The sequence below is a fragment of the Martes martes genome (genome assembly GCF_963455335.1).
Source record: "Martes martes genome assembly, chromosome: 2".
NCBI classification, from domain to species: Eukaryota; Metazoa; Chordata; class Mammalia; order Carnivora; family Mustelidae; genus Martes; species Martes martes.
In genome coordinates, this window is record NC_137889.1 from 88,699,380 (window position 1) to 88,713,564 (window position 14,185).

The 14,185-nt window shown below is 41.5% G+C and overlaps 1 protein-coding gene across 1 annotated transcript; it reads right to left on the bottom strand.

Annotated features, from left to right (window-relative positions):
• Positions 1–10,515: 10,515 nt before the first annotated feature.
• On the bottom strand, positions 10,516–13,902 carry LOC308339263 (uncharacterized protein C4orf36; the record flags this gene model as incomplete). Its single annotated transcript, XM_080797747.1, has 4 exons — positions 13,800–13,902; positions 13,478–13,614; positions 10,880–11,034; positions 10,516–10,649 (listed from the first exon to the last, which is right to left on the bottom strand). Exons 2-4 carry the CDS (start codon positions 13,540–13,542, stop codon positions 10,516–10,518), a joined length of 354 nt encoding a protein of 117 aa, XP_080653873.1. The 5' UTR covers positions 13,543–13,614; positions 13,800–13,902.
• Positions 13,903–14,185: the final 283 nt, after the last annotated feature.

Here is a 14,185-nt window from a genome sequence, read left to right on the forward strand (position 1 = left end):
AATTCTAACTCTGTAAGTTAGAGTTAGTTAACTCTTTGAGTTACTCATCTCTGAGTGTGCCCATGTGTATTTGCAATGCACATGTTAATAAACTTCCTTTCCCTCATTAATCTTTTTGTCTAGTTTACAGGGCCCCAGCTACAGAGTCCAAGATGGGGAAGAAAAAAAAAATCTCAGTTAATCCTCCCAACAATCTTATCACTCAGGTACCATTATTACCCTCATTTACTCAGGAATGGGGAGAAACTTATAGAAGTTAAACAACCTTCCAGGGGCTAAGCTAGGAAATGATAAGGCGAGATCACAGGAGTCAAATTTGGGGTCTATACCATACATGAAAAATAGACGAAATCATGAGAGTTCACGAGTTCCACTCGTATAAAATATTATTCCTGCCACTCAAACTATATGTTACGTCGTGATCATTCTTCTTCACCTTCCTAAACCCTTAACTCATGTGCCTTTTCAGATGAGGCAGCAGGTGCACAGAAAAGGTGTTGACTGACATTGTGAAAGAACAACAGCCATGCCAAAGAGAGGAACGTCCTAATTCCCACGGCTGAGCAACTCTTATTTTGAAGTAGCTACCTGAGTCAAACACGCAGGATTCTAAATTCAAGGAATCTGACCTAGCATTCGCTGAAGGTTGTAAGCTATTTCATAGCAGCCTCCCTAAAAGAATATATAAGCAAAACAGATCCTTGACCATATACCCCAACTACCCCCAGGAAGAAAGGTAGGAGCAGAGAAAGCAAGATACTTTTCAGTAATGCTGAAAAGGGTTCTTTATATGCTTTATATACTTTTATGTACTTTCAACAGAGGTTAAGCCCTCAAGCCTTGGCTGGAAAAGGATCAGAAGTGTTTTTTTCTCCACCCTCCATTGCTAAGCCAGAGGCCATGCACCTAGTACTCTAGCCGAAATCAATCAAAATAAAGGCTGCTGCTGAGCTCAAGCATCTGCATTTTACAGGAAAACCAGGCCTCAATGGCAAGCATCTGGTCTGAACTTCTAGCTTTTTGATCTGATATTTTCTAGCTACGGTGCCTGGAACAGTCGAAGCACTCAATAAATATTAGCTATTGTGTTGGTTATTATTATCAATAGCATTGTTGCATCTCACCCAGAAAAATAACAATGTCAGTATCAAAAAATAAATAAATTCTCCTTTGCTCCTGCTTCCAATTTTCTGATTTGTTTTTCAAAACCTTTTGTTACAGCTTAGAAAATTTCTTTCAAATACTAAGAGAGCCATAAGGGATAAAAGATATATATATACTTGTCATGTGACTGCATGAGAAAATAAAACCAAAATTAGGAAATAACCCTCCTCTTATCTTGAAGGAAATCATGCTAGCTATTTCCACGACTCGTGTGAAGCAATTTCACTGTTGTTAAACTGCCCTGCTAGCTTTCTGATGGTCAGCCTCCTGGGAACACCTGAGCTCTGATACGACAGAGCTTCTGGGAAGGAGGTGGTGCAGGGAAGGCGGCCCAGTATACAGTTGTGTGTTGGGTTCACGTTGTGCTTATCTTACCTGTTCTACGTATGTGGTGGAAAGCAGGAGAATAAATGCCAACAGTAAATAGTCCTCTTGTGAGCAAACTCTGAAACCTGAGAGAGGAAGTCTGCTTCTGGAACTGGGAAGGATTTGCTTTGACAGAAATGTAATTCCACGTAAGAAAAAAAATGCCACCTGCCAACTGCAGCCCAGGGAGGTGACGACACCCACATTTCAATGCTGTGAAAGTTGCAAGGTGCAGAACAAGTCCGTAGAGTGGAGACGGATAATTCAAGGAGAAGGAGAGGGACTGAAACTGAAAGGAAATATGAATGGAAGGCAGAAGCCTACTAGAAAATTCGAAAACAGAGCCTGAGACTCCGGATACGTTGGCAACATTGCCTTCCCTAGGGACTAATTAAGACTACTATATGATGCCCATAATTTCAAATAAAGTAAGCCAAGATTCCTAGGTTCTTCTCATAGGTTATATTAGTTCTGAGGTACAATGAAAACATCCATAAACTTCCCTATCAATGCCCCTATTGCCTGATCCCTTCCCCTTTATCTCCCAAATGAAGCAAAAGAAAACTATAATTGAATTTCAACTTGAGGTCCCTGATGATGGATTGATGACTCAGTGAAGTTGGAATAGTTTCAGCAACCCCTTGGCCATCTGTCCCCAAATACCGAAGAAGGAACGCCAGGTCTGTGGCCCACGATCTCCTCGAAGACTAAAGGGCCAAACTTTATCTTTATACATATCCATCCTGTCTTCTCTCCATCATGGTGTTATCAATTGTGTTAGGGTTAATGGTGTATTATTTAGCCATTGGTTGCAAGATCCAGACTCAAGACCACTGAAATTCTGGACGCAGAGCTGTTGTATAACTCGATACAATTTTGAGAATTTTATAATTTGAGGTTTTATAATATGGAAAGAAGAGTATGATTGAATGTAAGTAGCCAAAAGAGAACTGGAGACATCTAGCTCATGCTAATTGCTGTCCAGCATTCCTCCTCTTCTTGTCATGGGCTGCATTTCTTTTGGGGAAATACCCCCACACCTCAGGATTCTCAGCCATGCAGTTTGACCCAAACTTCTGTTTCAGCAATGTGTCCTGAGTAGCTTAAACCAATCAGCTAAATCAGGGTCTCGCAGCCTTGACACCATTGACATTTGGGGCTGGAAATCTCTTTGTTGTCGGGGTGGGGGGGGATGTCCTGTGTGTTGTAGGATAGTTGTTGGTGGCATCCCTGGACTTTACCCATTAGATGCCTTTATGATACCCTATAGTTAAGTTAGCCAAAAATGTTTACAGACATCGCCAAATGTCCTGAGGGGGGAGGAAGGCAAAAAATCACTCTTCATGGCAAACCATTGAGCTAAACTCATCCCTCACTCCAAATTTTAGTAAAGGACCTACTTGCCCCATACCAGCCATATTTTCCAATATTCACTTTCTCAACAAGCCATAGACATTGGGCCAAAGGTGGACCAAGCATAGTCTTTTTTTTTTTTTAAAGATTTTATTCATTTATTTGAGAGAGAGAGATATTGAGAGAGGAAACAAGGAGGAGGAGAGGGAGAGGGAGAAGCAGACTCCCTGCTGAGCAGGGAGCTTGATGCAGGGCTCGATCCCAGGATCCCAGGATCATGGCGCAAGCCGAAGGCAGATGCTTAACAACTCAGCGACCCAGGCACCCCAAGCATAGTCTTGGGAAAAAGGTTAGACTTTGAATTCACATGGATCTAGAATTCCATCTCAATTCCGCCTCTTTTAAAGCTGTGTCACCATAGGGAGGTTACAAATCCTTCACCTAACCCCTGATTCCTTCAAAACTAAAAGAGGGATCTGGAAATGGACAAGGTTAAACATGTACCTGGCATACAACCCAGCCATTCCTCTCCTTGAGGTGCTCATTCAAAATAAACGAAAGAACATGCCCATACAACACTCACGGAAGCTGTATTTATAAGGGCTCAGAACTAGAAACTGATCAACAAGTTTATGGACAAACAAAGGGTAGGATATCCATGCAATGGAATACCACTCAGCAATGAAAAGGAATACATGTACGACAACACAGATGACTCTCAAATATGCTGAGTAAAAGAAGCCAGACTCCAAAAAAGTACATATTGTACGATTCCATGTATATAAAATCCTCAAAAACACAAATTAACCTATTGTGCCTGAACGCAGCTAGATCAGTGATTGCTTGGGGTGGGGGTGGGGGGCATGCAGGGTGGGGGTTGAGGAGAGAAGAGCAGTGAAAAGGGATGGATTACAAGGGCACAAGAAAACTCTTGAGGGGATGACTATGTTCATTACCTTGATCGTGATGATGATCCCACAGGTGTCAAAACTCATTACCTTGTAATTCAAATATGTACAGTTTATGGTATATCCAATCATACCCAATAAAACTGAAAAAAAAAAAAATGTGTGTCAAAGCATATATAGGAAGGGGCTCCTGGCTGGCTCATTCAGCAGGGCATGTGACTCTTGATCTCTGGTTTGTGAGCTCAAGCCCCACATTGGGTGTAGAGATTACCTTTTTTTTTTTTTTAATTTTTATTTATTTATTTGAGAGAGAGAAAGAGACAACACAAGCAGAGGAGAGGAGCAGAGGGAGAAGGAGAAGTAGACTCCCGCTGAGCAGGTAGCCCTACATGGGGCTCGATCCCAAGACCCTGGGATCATGAACTGAGCCCAAAGTAGAGGCTTAACTGCCTGAGCCACCCAGGTGCTCCTAGAGATTACTTTAAAAAAAAAAAAAAAAAAAGGATATAGGGAGGAAACAGCAGAAGTCAATCTGATCACTCTCTCCAAAAGTGACACCTTTTCATGCTCGCTTTGGCAGCACATATACAAAAGTGACACCTTTTCAACAATTTTTAAGGTAATACACTCATTCATTAAAGAAATATTGATAAAATGGCTACTATGGGTAGATACTATTGTAGACAACAGAGACACCACGGAGAAATAACAAACAAGTAACCAAATAAATAATTGCAGATAACTGCATGAGTGCTGTAAAGGAATTAAAAGAGAGTGCCATCACAGAAAGTGACTGAGTAAAAAGAAAGTCCAATTTATCAGGGGTGAGGGGTGGTCATAATAAGCCTCCCTCCAGAGATGTCATTTGAATGGGCCCTAAATAGTTAGGGAACATCTGTGACAGTCTGAGGGAAGACAACCTTGGGGAAAATAAACAGCAAGAGCAAATGTTCCAAGGCAGAAACAAGTCTGATATGTCAGATACAGAATTAGGTTAATGTTTTGCACCCAGTAGGACTGAGAGATGAGTGGGAGGAACAGGTCCAAAAGGAAAGCAAGTATCAAATAACAAACATAGGACGCAGGAAGGGGTATTACTCGGGGGAAAGAGGTGATCTTTTCGGCAATGATATGAATGCTACTTTTTTAAGTTTTGTTTGTTTTTTAAGTAATCTCTGCATCCATGGTGGGGCTCAAAAGTCATGATCCTGAGATCAAGAGTCCATGTTCTTCCGACTGAGTCAGCCAGGGACCTCTGCATGAGTGCCCTTAAAAAATCACTATGGCTGGGGCACCTGGGTGGCTCAGTGGGTTAAGCCTCTGCCTTCGGTTCAGGTCATGATCTCAGGGTCCTGGGATGGCTCTCTGCTCGGCAGGGAGCCTGTTTCCTCCTCTCTCTCTCTGCCTGCCTCTCTGCCTACTTGTGATCTCTGTCAAATAAATAAATAAAATCTTAAAAAAAAAAATCACTATGGCTGCGAAGGGAAGACTAAAGAAAGCCAAAGACAAATGCAAGGAGATCAGTTATGGTTCCGTGTTCCAAACAAGAGACGGTGGAGGGGTAGATAAGTGTGACAGAGGTAGAGAAAGAATGGATACATGTGGGATATTTTCTGAAGACAGACCCAACAAGAGTTGCAGATGGATTGAACTGGGAGGAAAGAGGAGGCAAGGGACACTAGGTTTTTGGCCTACATAACAGAATGGAAACTGCACCATTTACTGGAACGAAAAAGAAGATAACCATTCTTAAAACCACAATAAAAAGAGGCTAGAGAACCCAAGTGAAAGCAAGAGCCCAATAATTTATCTGAGATGACACAGCTATTAAGGGGTGGGACTGGTATTCAGTCCTGGGTGGTCCATGCCCTACACCTAAAGCTCTAAATCTGTTCTACACTGGATATAAATATAGTACTTAAAGATAGTGAACAAAGGGAGAGTTCTTTTTTTCCCCTTTATGCTTGCTGCCCTGTCAGCCATTGGTGAAAGTTCCGCCTCATCAAGATCCTGGCCCAGCCCCGTCCACAAACTTTCCCCCTCTGATGTTAGAACTCTGCTCTGCTTTGTTATTGTCCTTTCTTTCTTGCAGGGTCATTGTGAGGACTACAGGATATAAATAGAGCAACTGAAAGAGTTTCTACATCTAAGATTTCATTATATGGGTTTTTTTCTTTTCTCCTTTCCCTTCTCTCTCCTCCTCTTCTGACCCTTGATAAAATGTTTTCATTGAAGACAATTTTTATCAACTGAAAAAAATGAAGATTCTTTCCAAAAATTTCAGCTATTTACTGTTAAAATTCTATACTACAATATTTTTCATTAAAAATAAAATACAGGGGCACCTGGGTGGCTCAGTGGGTTGGAGCCTCTGCCTTCGGCTCAGGTCGTGATCCCAGGGTCCTGGGATCGAGCCCCACGTCGGGCTCTCTGCACAGCAGAGAGTCTGCTTCCTTTCCTCTCTCTGTCTGCCTCTCTGCCTACTTGTGATCTCTGTCTGTCAAATAAATAAGTAAAATCTTTTAAAAAGTAAAATAAAATAAATAAAATAAAATACAGCGTGCAATTCACCTAGGGTTTCAGTATCTAAGCTATTTTCCCTTAAAGGTATGTGTCTTCTACACTGCCAACCAAAGTTTCAGAACGTTCACTACCACTCTTTGTTCATTCTTCGTACTCCTCCTGATGAGCTCAAAGATACCCATGGTTTCACCTTTCTTCCCTATACCCACTCCTCCCTGTAAAACCCACCACTCATGTCTACCAAGAACTTCCAATACCAACTTACCTAAAATTAACATAGCTCCTACACACCCAAGACAATTCTTCCCTTCCCAAACCCACAGTCTGGAATTCACCCTAAATTCCTCTCTTTCATTCACCCACATCCCCTCACTCAACCACATCCAATCAATGACACTATCTTGTGGTTTCTACTTCTTCCATGACCCCTGAGTCAGGCCTATAGTAGCCATGCCACCTCTATTTCCTTAAGTTACGCATAGTCACACCTGGATTACTGGGAGAGCTCTTCACGTGAAAGACAGAAATAAAAATTAACAGAAAAACAGTGTTGGGGAAACACATACAATTCAGGGAGAAGAATCTATCTCATGTCCTCAGAGAGCTAAGGGAAGATAGGCAATCATGAATAAAAAAGGTTACTTTTTAAAAAAGAGAGGAGCAAACCTTCAGAGGAAAAAAATAGGAGACCAGAAATTAAAAACTTATAATGGTTAGAGGATAAAACTCAGAGCTTCTTCCAGAAACTGAAGCAAAAGACAAAAGGTTGGAAAACAAGAGAGAAATTAAAAAATTAGAAGGCCAGTACAGAAGATGTAGCATATATTAATAGTACTTCTAGAATGTGTTGAGAAAATGATAAAGTAGAAATATGTACCAAAAAATTAATATAATTTCCCACAACTGAAGGCAATGAATTTTCAGATTGCAGGGCCTGTGTAGTAACAAGCACAACAGGTACTGGTAAGAGTAGTTACTGCTATCTGTTAGTGTTTACTCTGTGCCAGGCACTGTCCTAGGTGCTTCACATATTTAACTCATTTACTTGTCACAACTAACACTACCCACTTTTTAATTTTTTTTTTTTTAAGAGAGAGAGCACGTGAGTTGGGGGAGGGTCAGAGGCAGAGAGAGAATCTTAAGCAGGCTCCACATCCAGCACAGAGCCCAATGCAGGGCTAGATCTCACGACCCTGATATCATGACCTGAGCCAAAATCGAGAGTCGGACATTTAATCGACTGAGCCACCTAGGCGCCCCTATCACCACCGACTTTTACAGGGGAAGGAACTAAAGCACAGGAAAATTAAATAATTTGTCCCAGACAACACAGCTTAATAAGCGGTGAAACCAGCATTCAATCCCGGTGGTGTGTGCTCTATGCCCAGGGCTCTACATGACCATGTTATATCGGATTATTAGTCTTACACCATGATTCCTATCACAACAGTGCGATCTAGAAAATGCCATAGCTTCCAAAGAGAAAAAAGAAGGTTTCAGGGAAAGCATCCAAAGTAAAAATGACTTTGGAATGCTCACTAACAATACCAAAAACTAAAAAGAAACACACAAATCCTCCACAATTTTAAAGAAACATTATTTACAACCTACAATTCTACACTCAGCCAATCTATCAATGAAATCTGAGAATAAAATACAAACTTTGGACAATAAGACCTCAAAAAAATTTCCTCACATGCACCCTTTCTCAGGTAACCACTGGAGGATATGCTCCACTGTAATAAAAATAAATAAATAAACCAAGAAAGAGGATGGTCAGACACAGAAGAAACAGGAGCACCGATGTCAAAGAGTGTGAAGTGAATACCCATGATGATAACATAGAAATCAGAGGGAGCTACGTAACCGTGTGGAAATAAACAGTTCAGGGTAAAGCAAGACAAGACTTGTGTTTGTGCTCTGTCAAATAAATCAACAAAAATCTTAAAAAAAAAAAAAAAATGGGGCACCGGGGTGGCTCAGTCATTTGGTGTCTGCGTTCACCTCGGGTCATGATCCCAGGGTCCTGGGATCCAGCACCACATCAGGCTCCCTGCCCAATTGGAAGCCTGCTTCTCCCTCTCCCACTTCCCCTGCTTGTGCTCCCTCTCTTGCTGCGTCTCTCTCTGTGAATTGAATTAAAAAAAAATCTTTACTAAAGGGGCGTCTGGGTGGCTCAGTGGGTTGGAGCCTCTGCCTTCGGCTCAGGTCATGACCCCAGGGTCCTGGGATCGAGCCCCACATCGGGCTCTCTGCTCAGCGGGGAGCCTGCTTCCTCCTCTCTCTCTGCCTGCTTCTCTGCCTACTTGTGATCTCTGTCTGTCAAATAAATAAACAAAATATTTTTTTAAAAAAATCTTTACTAAAAAAAAGACAGAAATGACAAACAGATCATCAGAGATTATTGTTTTTAAACAGAAATAATCAGGAGATGCCATAGGTACAGTGGCCAGATTCTGAACTAAAAAATCAGCTCATGTATGGTCTGGTGAGTATATATACATTGACAAGAACAAAACCCAATTCTTGAAAATTCAAGACTTTTGATCTCCACAAAGGTCAACAAAGTCAGGCTGATACTCAGAGATTATAGCAGTAAAAAGGCAGTGATGCTCACAGTGATTACCAGAATAACTACTGGAATAATTCTCACCATGGACCAGTTTCCATTTAATCCTCAAGACAACTGTGTAGTAGGTACCAGTAACATTCCTGTTTTACATGAAAGAAAACTGAAACTCAGAGACATAAAGCAACTCTCCCCAGGTCACAACGCTAGAAGCAGCCAAGCTGAGAGCTGAAGAAGGCCACCAAGTGTCAAGCATGAACTCTTAACAAGGCCATGAGACCTTTTGGAATGAGACTAAGATAACAGAAGACACAAAACCCCTACTGATTTATCTAACAAACACTAAATTGTGCTCAAATATAACTTTCATTTTTTTTAAGATTTTAAAAATTTATTTATTTGACAGAGAGAGACAGTGAGAGAAAGAACACTAGCAGGGGGAGTGGGAGAGGGAGAAGCAGGCTTCCCACTTAGCAGGGAGCCTGATGCAGGCTCGATCCCAGGACCCTGGGATCATGACCTGAGCCAACAGCAGACGCTTCGTGACTGAGCCACCCAGGCACCTCTCAAATATAACTTTCATATCCAACTGTGCCATGCTGGATTCAAATTCTAGGAAAACTGGTTTATGCTAGTCCAACATTTTTCAGCTTATTAAGTCCCCATTCTCTAACCTCTCTGTAAATAACCATTTTCCTTAAAATCAGGTCTTTGCATTTTCATGTCATCTGCATATATTTGTGTGTGTTTCACATGCTCCAAGGACATCCCAGAGAGACAACACGAAATTAACCAAAAGCGAAAGGACGGTTTTTTGGGAAAACGCAAGCAGAAAGTAAGTTCTACTTGCCACTTTAAAAGTACCACATGAGAGGGGTCCCTGGGTGGCTCAGTCAGATGAGTCTCCAACTCTTGATTTAGCTCAGGTCTTGATATCAGAGTTGTGAGTTCAAGCTGCACACTGGGCTCCATGCTGGGCATGGAGCCTAGATAGATAGATAGATAAATAAATAAAAATAAAGTATGGCATGAGAATAGTAATTGATGTGTTACTGAACATTGGAAACTAAAGAGTTACTGAAATGAAACCTAAAATTTTTCTTAACCAAATAAAATTTTTCAGTCTACCATGTTTAGAGGAATTTTTCTCTGGATGCCTGGCTGGCTCTGTCATTGGAACCTGTGACTCTTAATCTTATGGTTGTGAGTTCAAGCCCCATGTTGGATATGAAGATTACTGAAAAATAAAATCTTAAAAAAAAACAAAAAACAGAATTTTTCTCTCTCCTTTTTGGTGTCTCAAAGATGCAAATTCAAAATAACATCTCTGACAAGGAGTTTCCTCCTCCCTTGGTGCAATTTTACAAAAATCACAATGACTAATCACATAAACAACTTAATTCCAGCTACTTTTTCATCTACTTACAGTGTTGTCACGTGTGGTACAAAGGAAGAAGTAAGTGGCAGGAACACAGAAGATCCGTCAGAGCTGTCCACCAACCCATAGGAGCTGGCTCGTCCACCAGTGGACATTTGTAGGTCTGCACCCAACTTCACACAGCAAAAGGCTGGAGACCTTCATTGCCTTTGGATGTGGAAAGCCCTGAGTACAGGTTCAATTACAAGATGATATCACTTAGGTGGAAGAGGTCTTCTCAAACCAACTTGCCTTTCCCTTAGGGAAAGCTGAATTTCCTCAGCTACATTCTCCTGACATTTCAGGCGATTCAAGCGCTTCATTTCATACTCCCTTTCAAGTTTCACAGCTGGAAAATAAAATATATGGAGCAATCCAACGACCTTTTTCACCAGACATAATATTGTTAAAAATGAACACTGAATCACACGGCAAAATCCACATTCTTCGATACTAAACAAGAAGGGCTACATAGATGAGGGATATGGTGTAGATGAGTACATTTAAACATTTCTCTGATAATAAGCAAAATAACACATAAAATTTGCTATTTGCTAAAGTAGCTTTTATAGAACTTACATTCTGCAGAAGGAAGCAGAGCATTCTTAATGGTTTTAGTTTTTTTGAGGTGTAAAGGACTACCAAATGAAATTTCTCCCAAGAATGGCACCTTGATGTTGGCTAGGTTCGTGTACCAGGTCTCTGTAAGCAGCGCAAGTTCCCAAGGTTCCTGTCTGGAGCAAAAATTCATTAATTCATTCAAAAAGTATTTACTGAGCATCTATTGTGGGATATTCAGAAGATATCTTAATTCTCAGTTCTATTTTCCACTAGACATTTTCGCTTAAGGGGAGATTTCAGGATTTTCCAGAGTTGCATATTTAGCCAGGAGAAAGAGCCTTACATTAAATGTATAATGTAGGGGCACCTGGATGGCTCAGTGGGTTAAGCCTTTCAGCTCAGGTCATATCCCAGGGTCCTAGAATGGAGCTCCGCATCAGGCTCTCTGCTTGGTGGGGAGCCTGCTTCCCACTCTCTATCTGCCTGCCTCTCTGCCTACTTGTGATCTCTATCTCTGTCAAATAAATAAATAAAATCTTTTTAAAAATAAAATAAATGTATAATGTAATATGTATATGTATATATATATATATATATATACACACACACACATACATACATATATTCAAACATAGAGATATATTGAAAAATTATGAATTTTTATGGCAGGAAGTTTTGCTCAAAAATAGCCTCCCTGCAGTCAGTCCAATCTTTCCATCTCTTTTAAGAGGATGTGATTAAGAACTGTATGCTCAGGGATGCCTGGGTGGCTTAGTTGGTTAATCATCTGCCTTGGGCTCCGGTCATGATTTCAGCATCTTGGAATTGAGTCCCAGATCAGGCTCCTTGCTCAGTGGAGAGCCTGCTATTCCCTCTGCCTGCCTCTCCCCTTGCTTGTGCTCTTTCTCTCTCTCTGACAGATGAATAAATAAAATCCTAAATTAAAAAAAAAAAGAGAAGAACTGTACGCTCCTAGTCTTTTATGGCTGATCACTACTAGGGTCATATTAGGGAAGGGAAAAGGGGAAGAATCAAGCATTGAGCAGGGTGCTTGACATACACAAAGGCTTTGAGTGTGTGATCTTATTTCAATCTTTATAACCACCATGCAGGTAGACAAAGAAACAGAGACTCAGAAGTTAATTAAGAACCAGAGCTGGTACTTAGCCTAGGAGTAGTTATTTAGAAGCACTAGTACCAAGAGAATCCTCAGAAAACTGGAGAAGGGGAGGAAATCCCAAACTATAATACTAAAAATAATCACCATGAACTTCAAATGATTTGTTTTATATGTTCTAGTTTGGAAATTTAAAATATCAACTACATGATTCTCATCTCATAGAGTCTATATGAGTTCATACGCACTAGGAAAGGTAGAAGACCTGCTTTGGTACAAATCAGGGAAATGAGAGTGTTCTGTACATGGGTCTACTTGTTTTCCTCTTCCAGCTTCCTTGCCACTTCATCATCTAACTTCAAGGAGGGACTTGAAGTCTACAATTCTTATAAGTGCATTTGAACAAGGGCACAAAGATGTATTTATAAGAATGTTCACTGAAACATTCTTTGTCCAAAAAATCTCACAAAATAGCCTTAATGTCTATCAGGAAGAGCCTGGTTAAACACACTGTGGTACATACACAGAATGAAAGAATGAGGTTTATCCTTACATGTTGATTTTGAAAGATGAGGAATAAAACACCTAATTTTTATCTAGCATTTACTGTATGCTGGGCACTATTTTAATCAGTTTGCATATATGAACACTTTTAATTGCCACAGCAACCCTGTGAGGTAGGCAGGTGCTATTATTATGCTCATTTGAAGGATTAGGAAACAGGAGTAGAACAACTTGCTCAAGATCACAAGGCTGTTGTGCTCATGGGTTTAGGATTTGAACCCAGAAAGTCAGACTCTAGAATCTGAGGTCTTACCCATTAGGCTACACAAGATATGGTGGGAGAGGGAGCAAAGTTCATAGCTCCCCACTGCTTGTACTCCATCGTTCTCCCTGTCACTCTCTCTCAAGTAAATAATTTGAAAAAAAAAAAAAATCCTAAGGAGGGGGAAAAAGATATACCTGACACGAAGACATTTTTAGGTAGATTTACACTCTCTACAGAGGAATTTTAATGTAGCTGACAGTAGTAGATATTGCTTCCGAGTAAGAACACAGACTTCCATCCCTGTCACATGTTTACTTCATGACTGTGTGATTTTGAAAAAAAAACAACAACAACAACAACACATTTCCCTTTAGGAACGCCTGGGTGGCTCAGTGGGTTAAGCCTCTGCCTTGGCTCAGGTCATGATCCCAGAGTCCTGGGATGGAGCCCCACATCAGACTCTCTGCTCAGCGGGGAGCCTGCTTCCCCCCCACCTCTCTGCCTGCCTCTCTGCCTACTTGTGATCTCTTTCTGTCGAATAAAAAAGTAAAGATCTTTTAAAAAAAAAAAAAAAAAGGCATTTCCCTTTAAAAAAAAAAAAAATCACTATTCAGATAACTGAAAACGCCTAGCCCAGTATCTAATGGGGAACATAAGGCTTCCGATACTTTTATTTTACCAAGGACACTCCCGACCCCCAGTCAATGCTCACCGTGATGAAAACACTTACACGTTATAACAACTGCCCCGCAATATGGTTTTCACTGTGTTCTTTCTTGGCAAGCCGTAAGCCATGGTGAATCACCACGGTCCAATTTCCTAACATAGGTGCCTGATGGAATGACTGGCATACTCTGTTCGCTTTACCTGTAATGTTTGCAACTGACAGAATTAATGGCTTTCACTTTAATACCCACACAATAAAAAGATTTAGAAAGAGCATTTCTGGATGTCAGAACATTCCTAACAAATAAATATTCCTTGAAGCTGAACCCCTAAGGTACAACCGTGTTCTCTTTCATTTTCCATGAACTCATTTGGTCCTTTCTTACCGAGGACGGAGAAAAAGCCAAGAAAAAGCATTCCGTCACTGCCCAACCTGCCAAACTGGCTCCAACACCGCACCCAAACGTGTCTGACTTGGGCAACGTTAAGCGACGAAAAGCTCTGCGGACACGGGAACTTCCCGTTCCCCGCCCGAGCCCTTTAAAGGAATGCTGACCTTCCCGGGTTTTCCCTTTTTCCGAAATCTCAGCTTACCCGGAAGCGGCCCACCGTACGAACCCCTTCCACCCGCCTCGCAAGCACCCTTCGGAGGGGCAAGCCTCCCCGCCGCCCCGGGGCGCAGTTCGGAGCGGGACTCCGCTCCAGGAAGCTTGTGGAGCCTCGGCCGCCTGCAGAGCCCGAGGCGGAGGGCGGAGGAGCGGGCCCTCCCAGA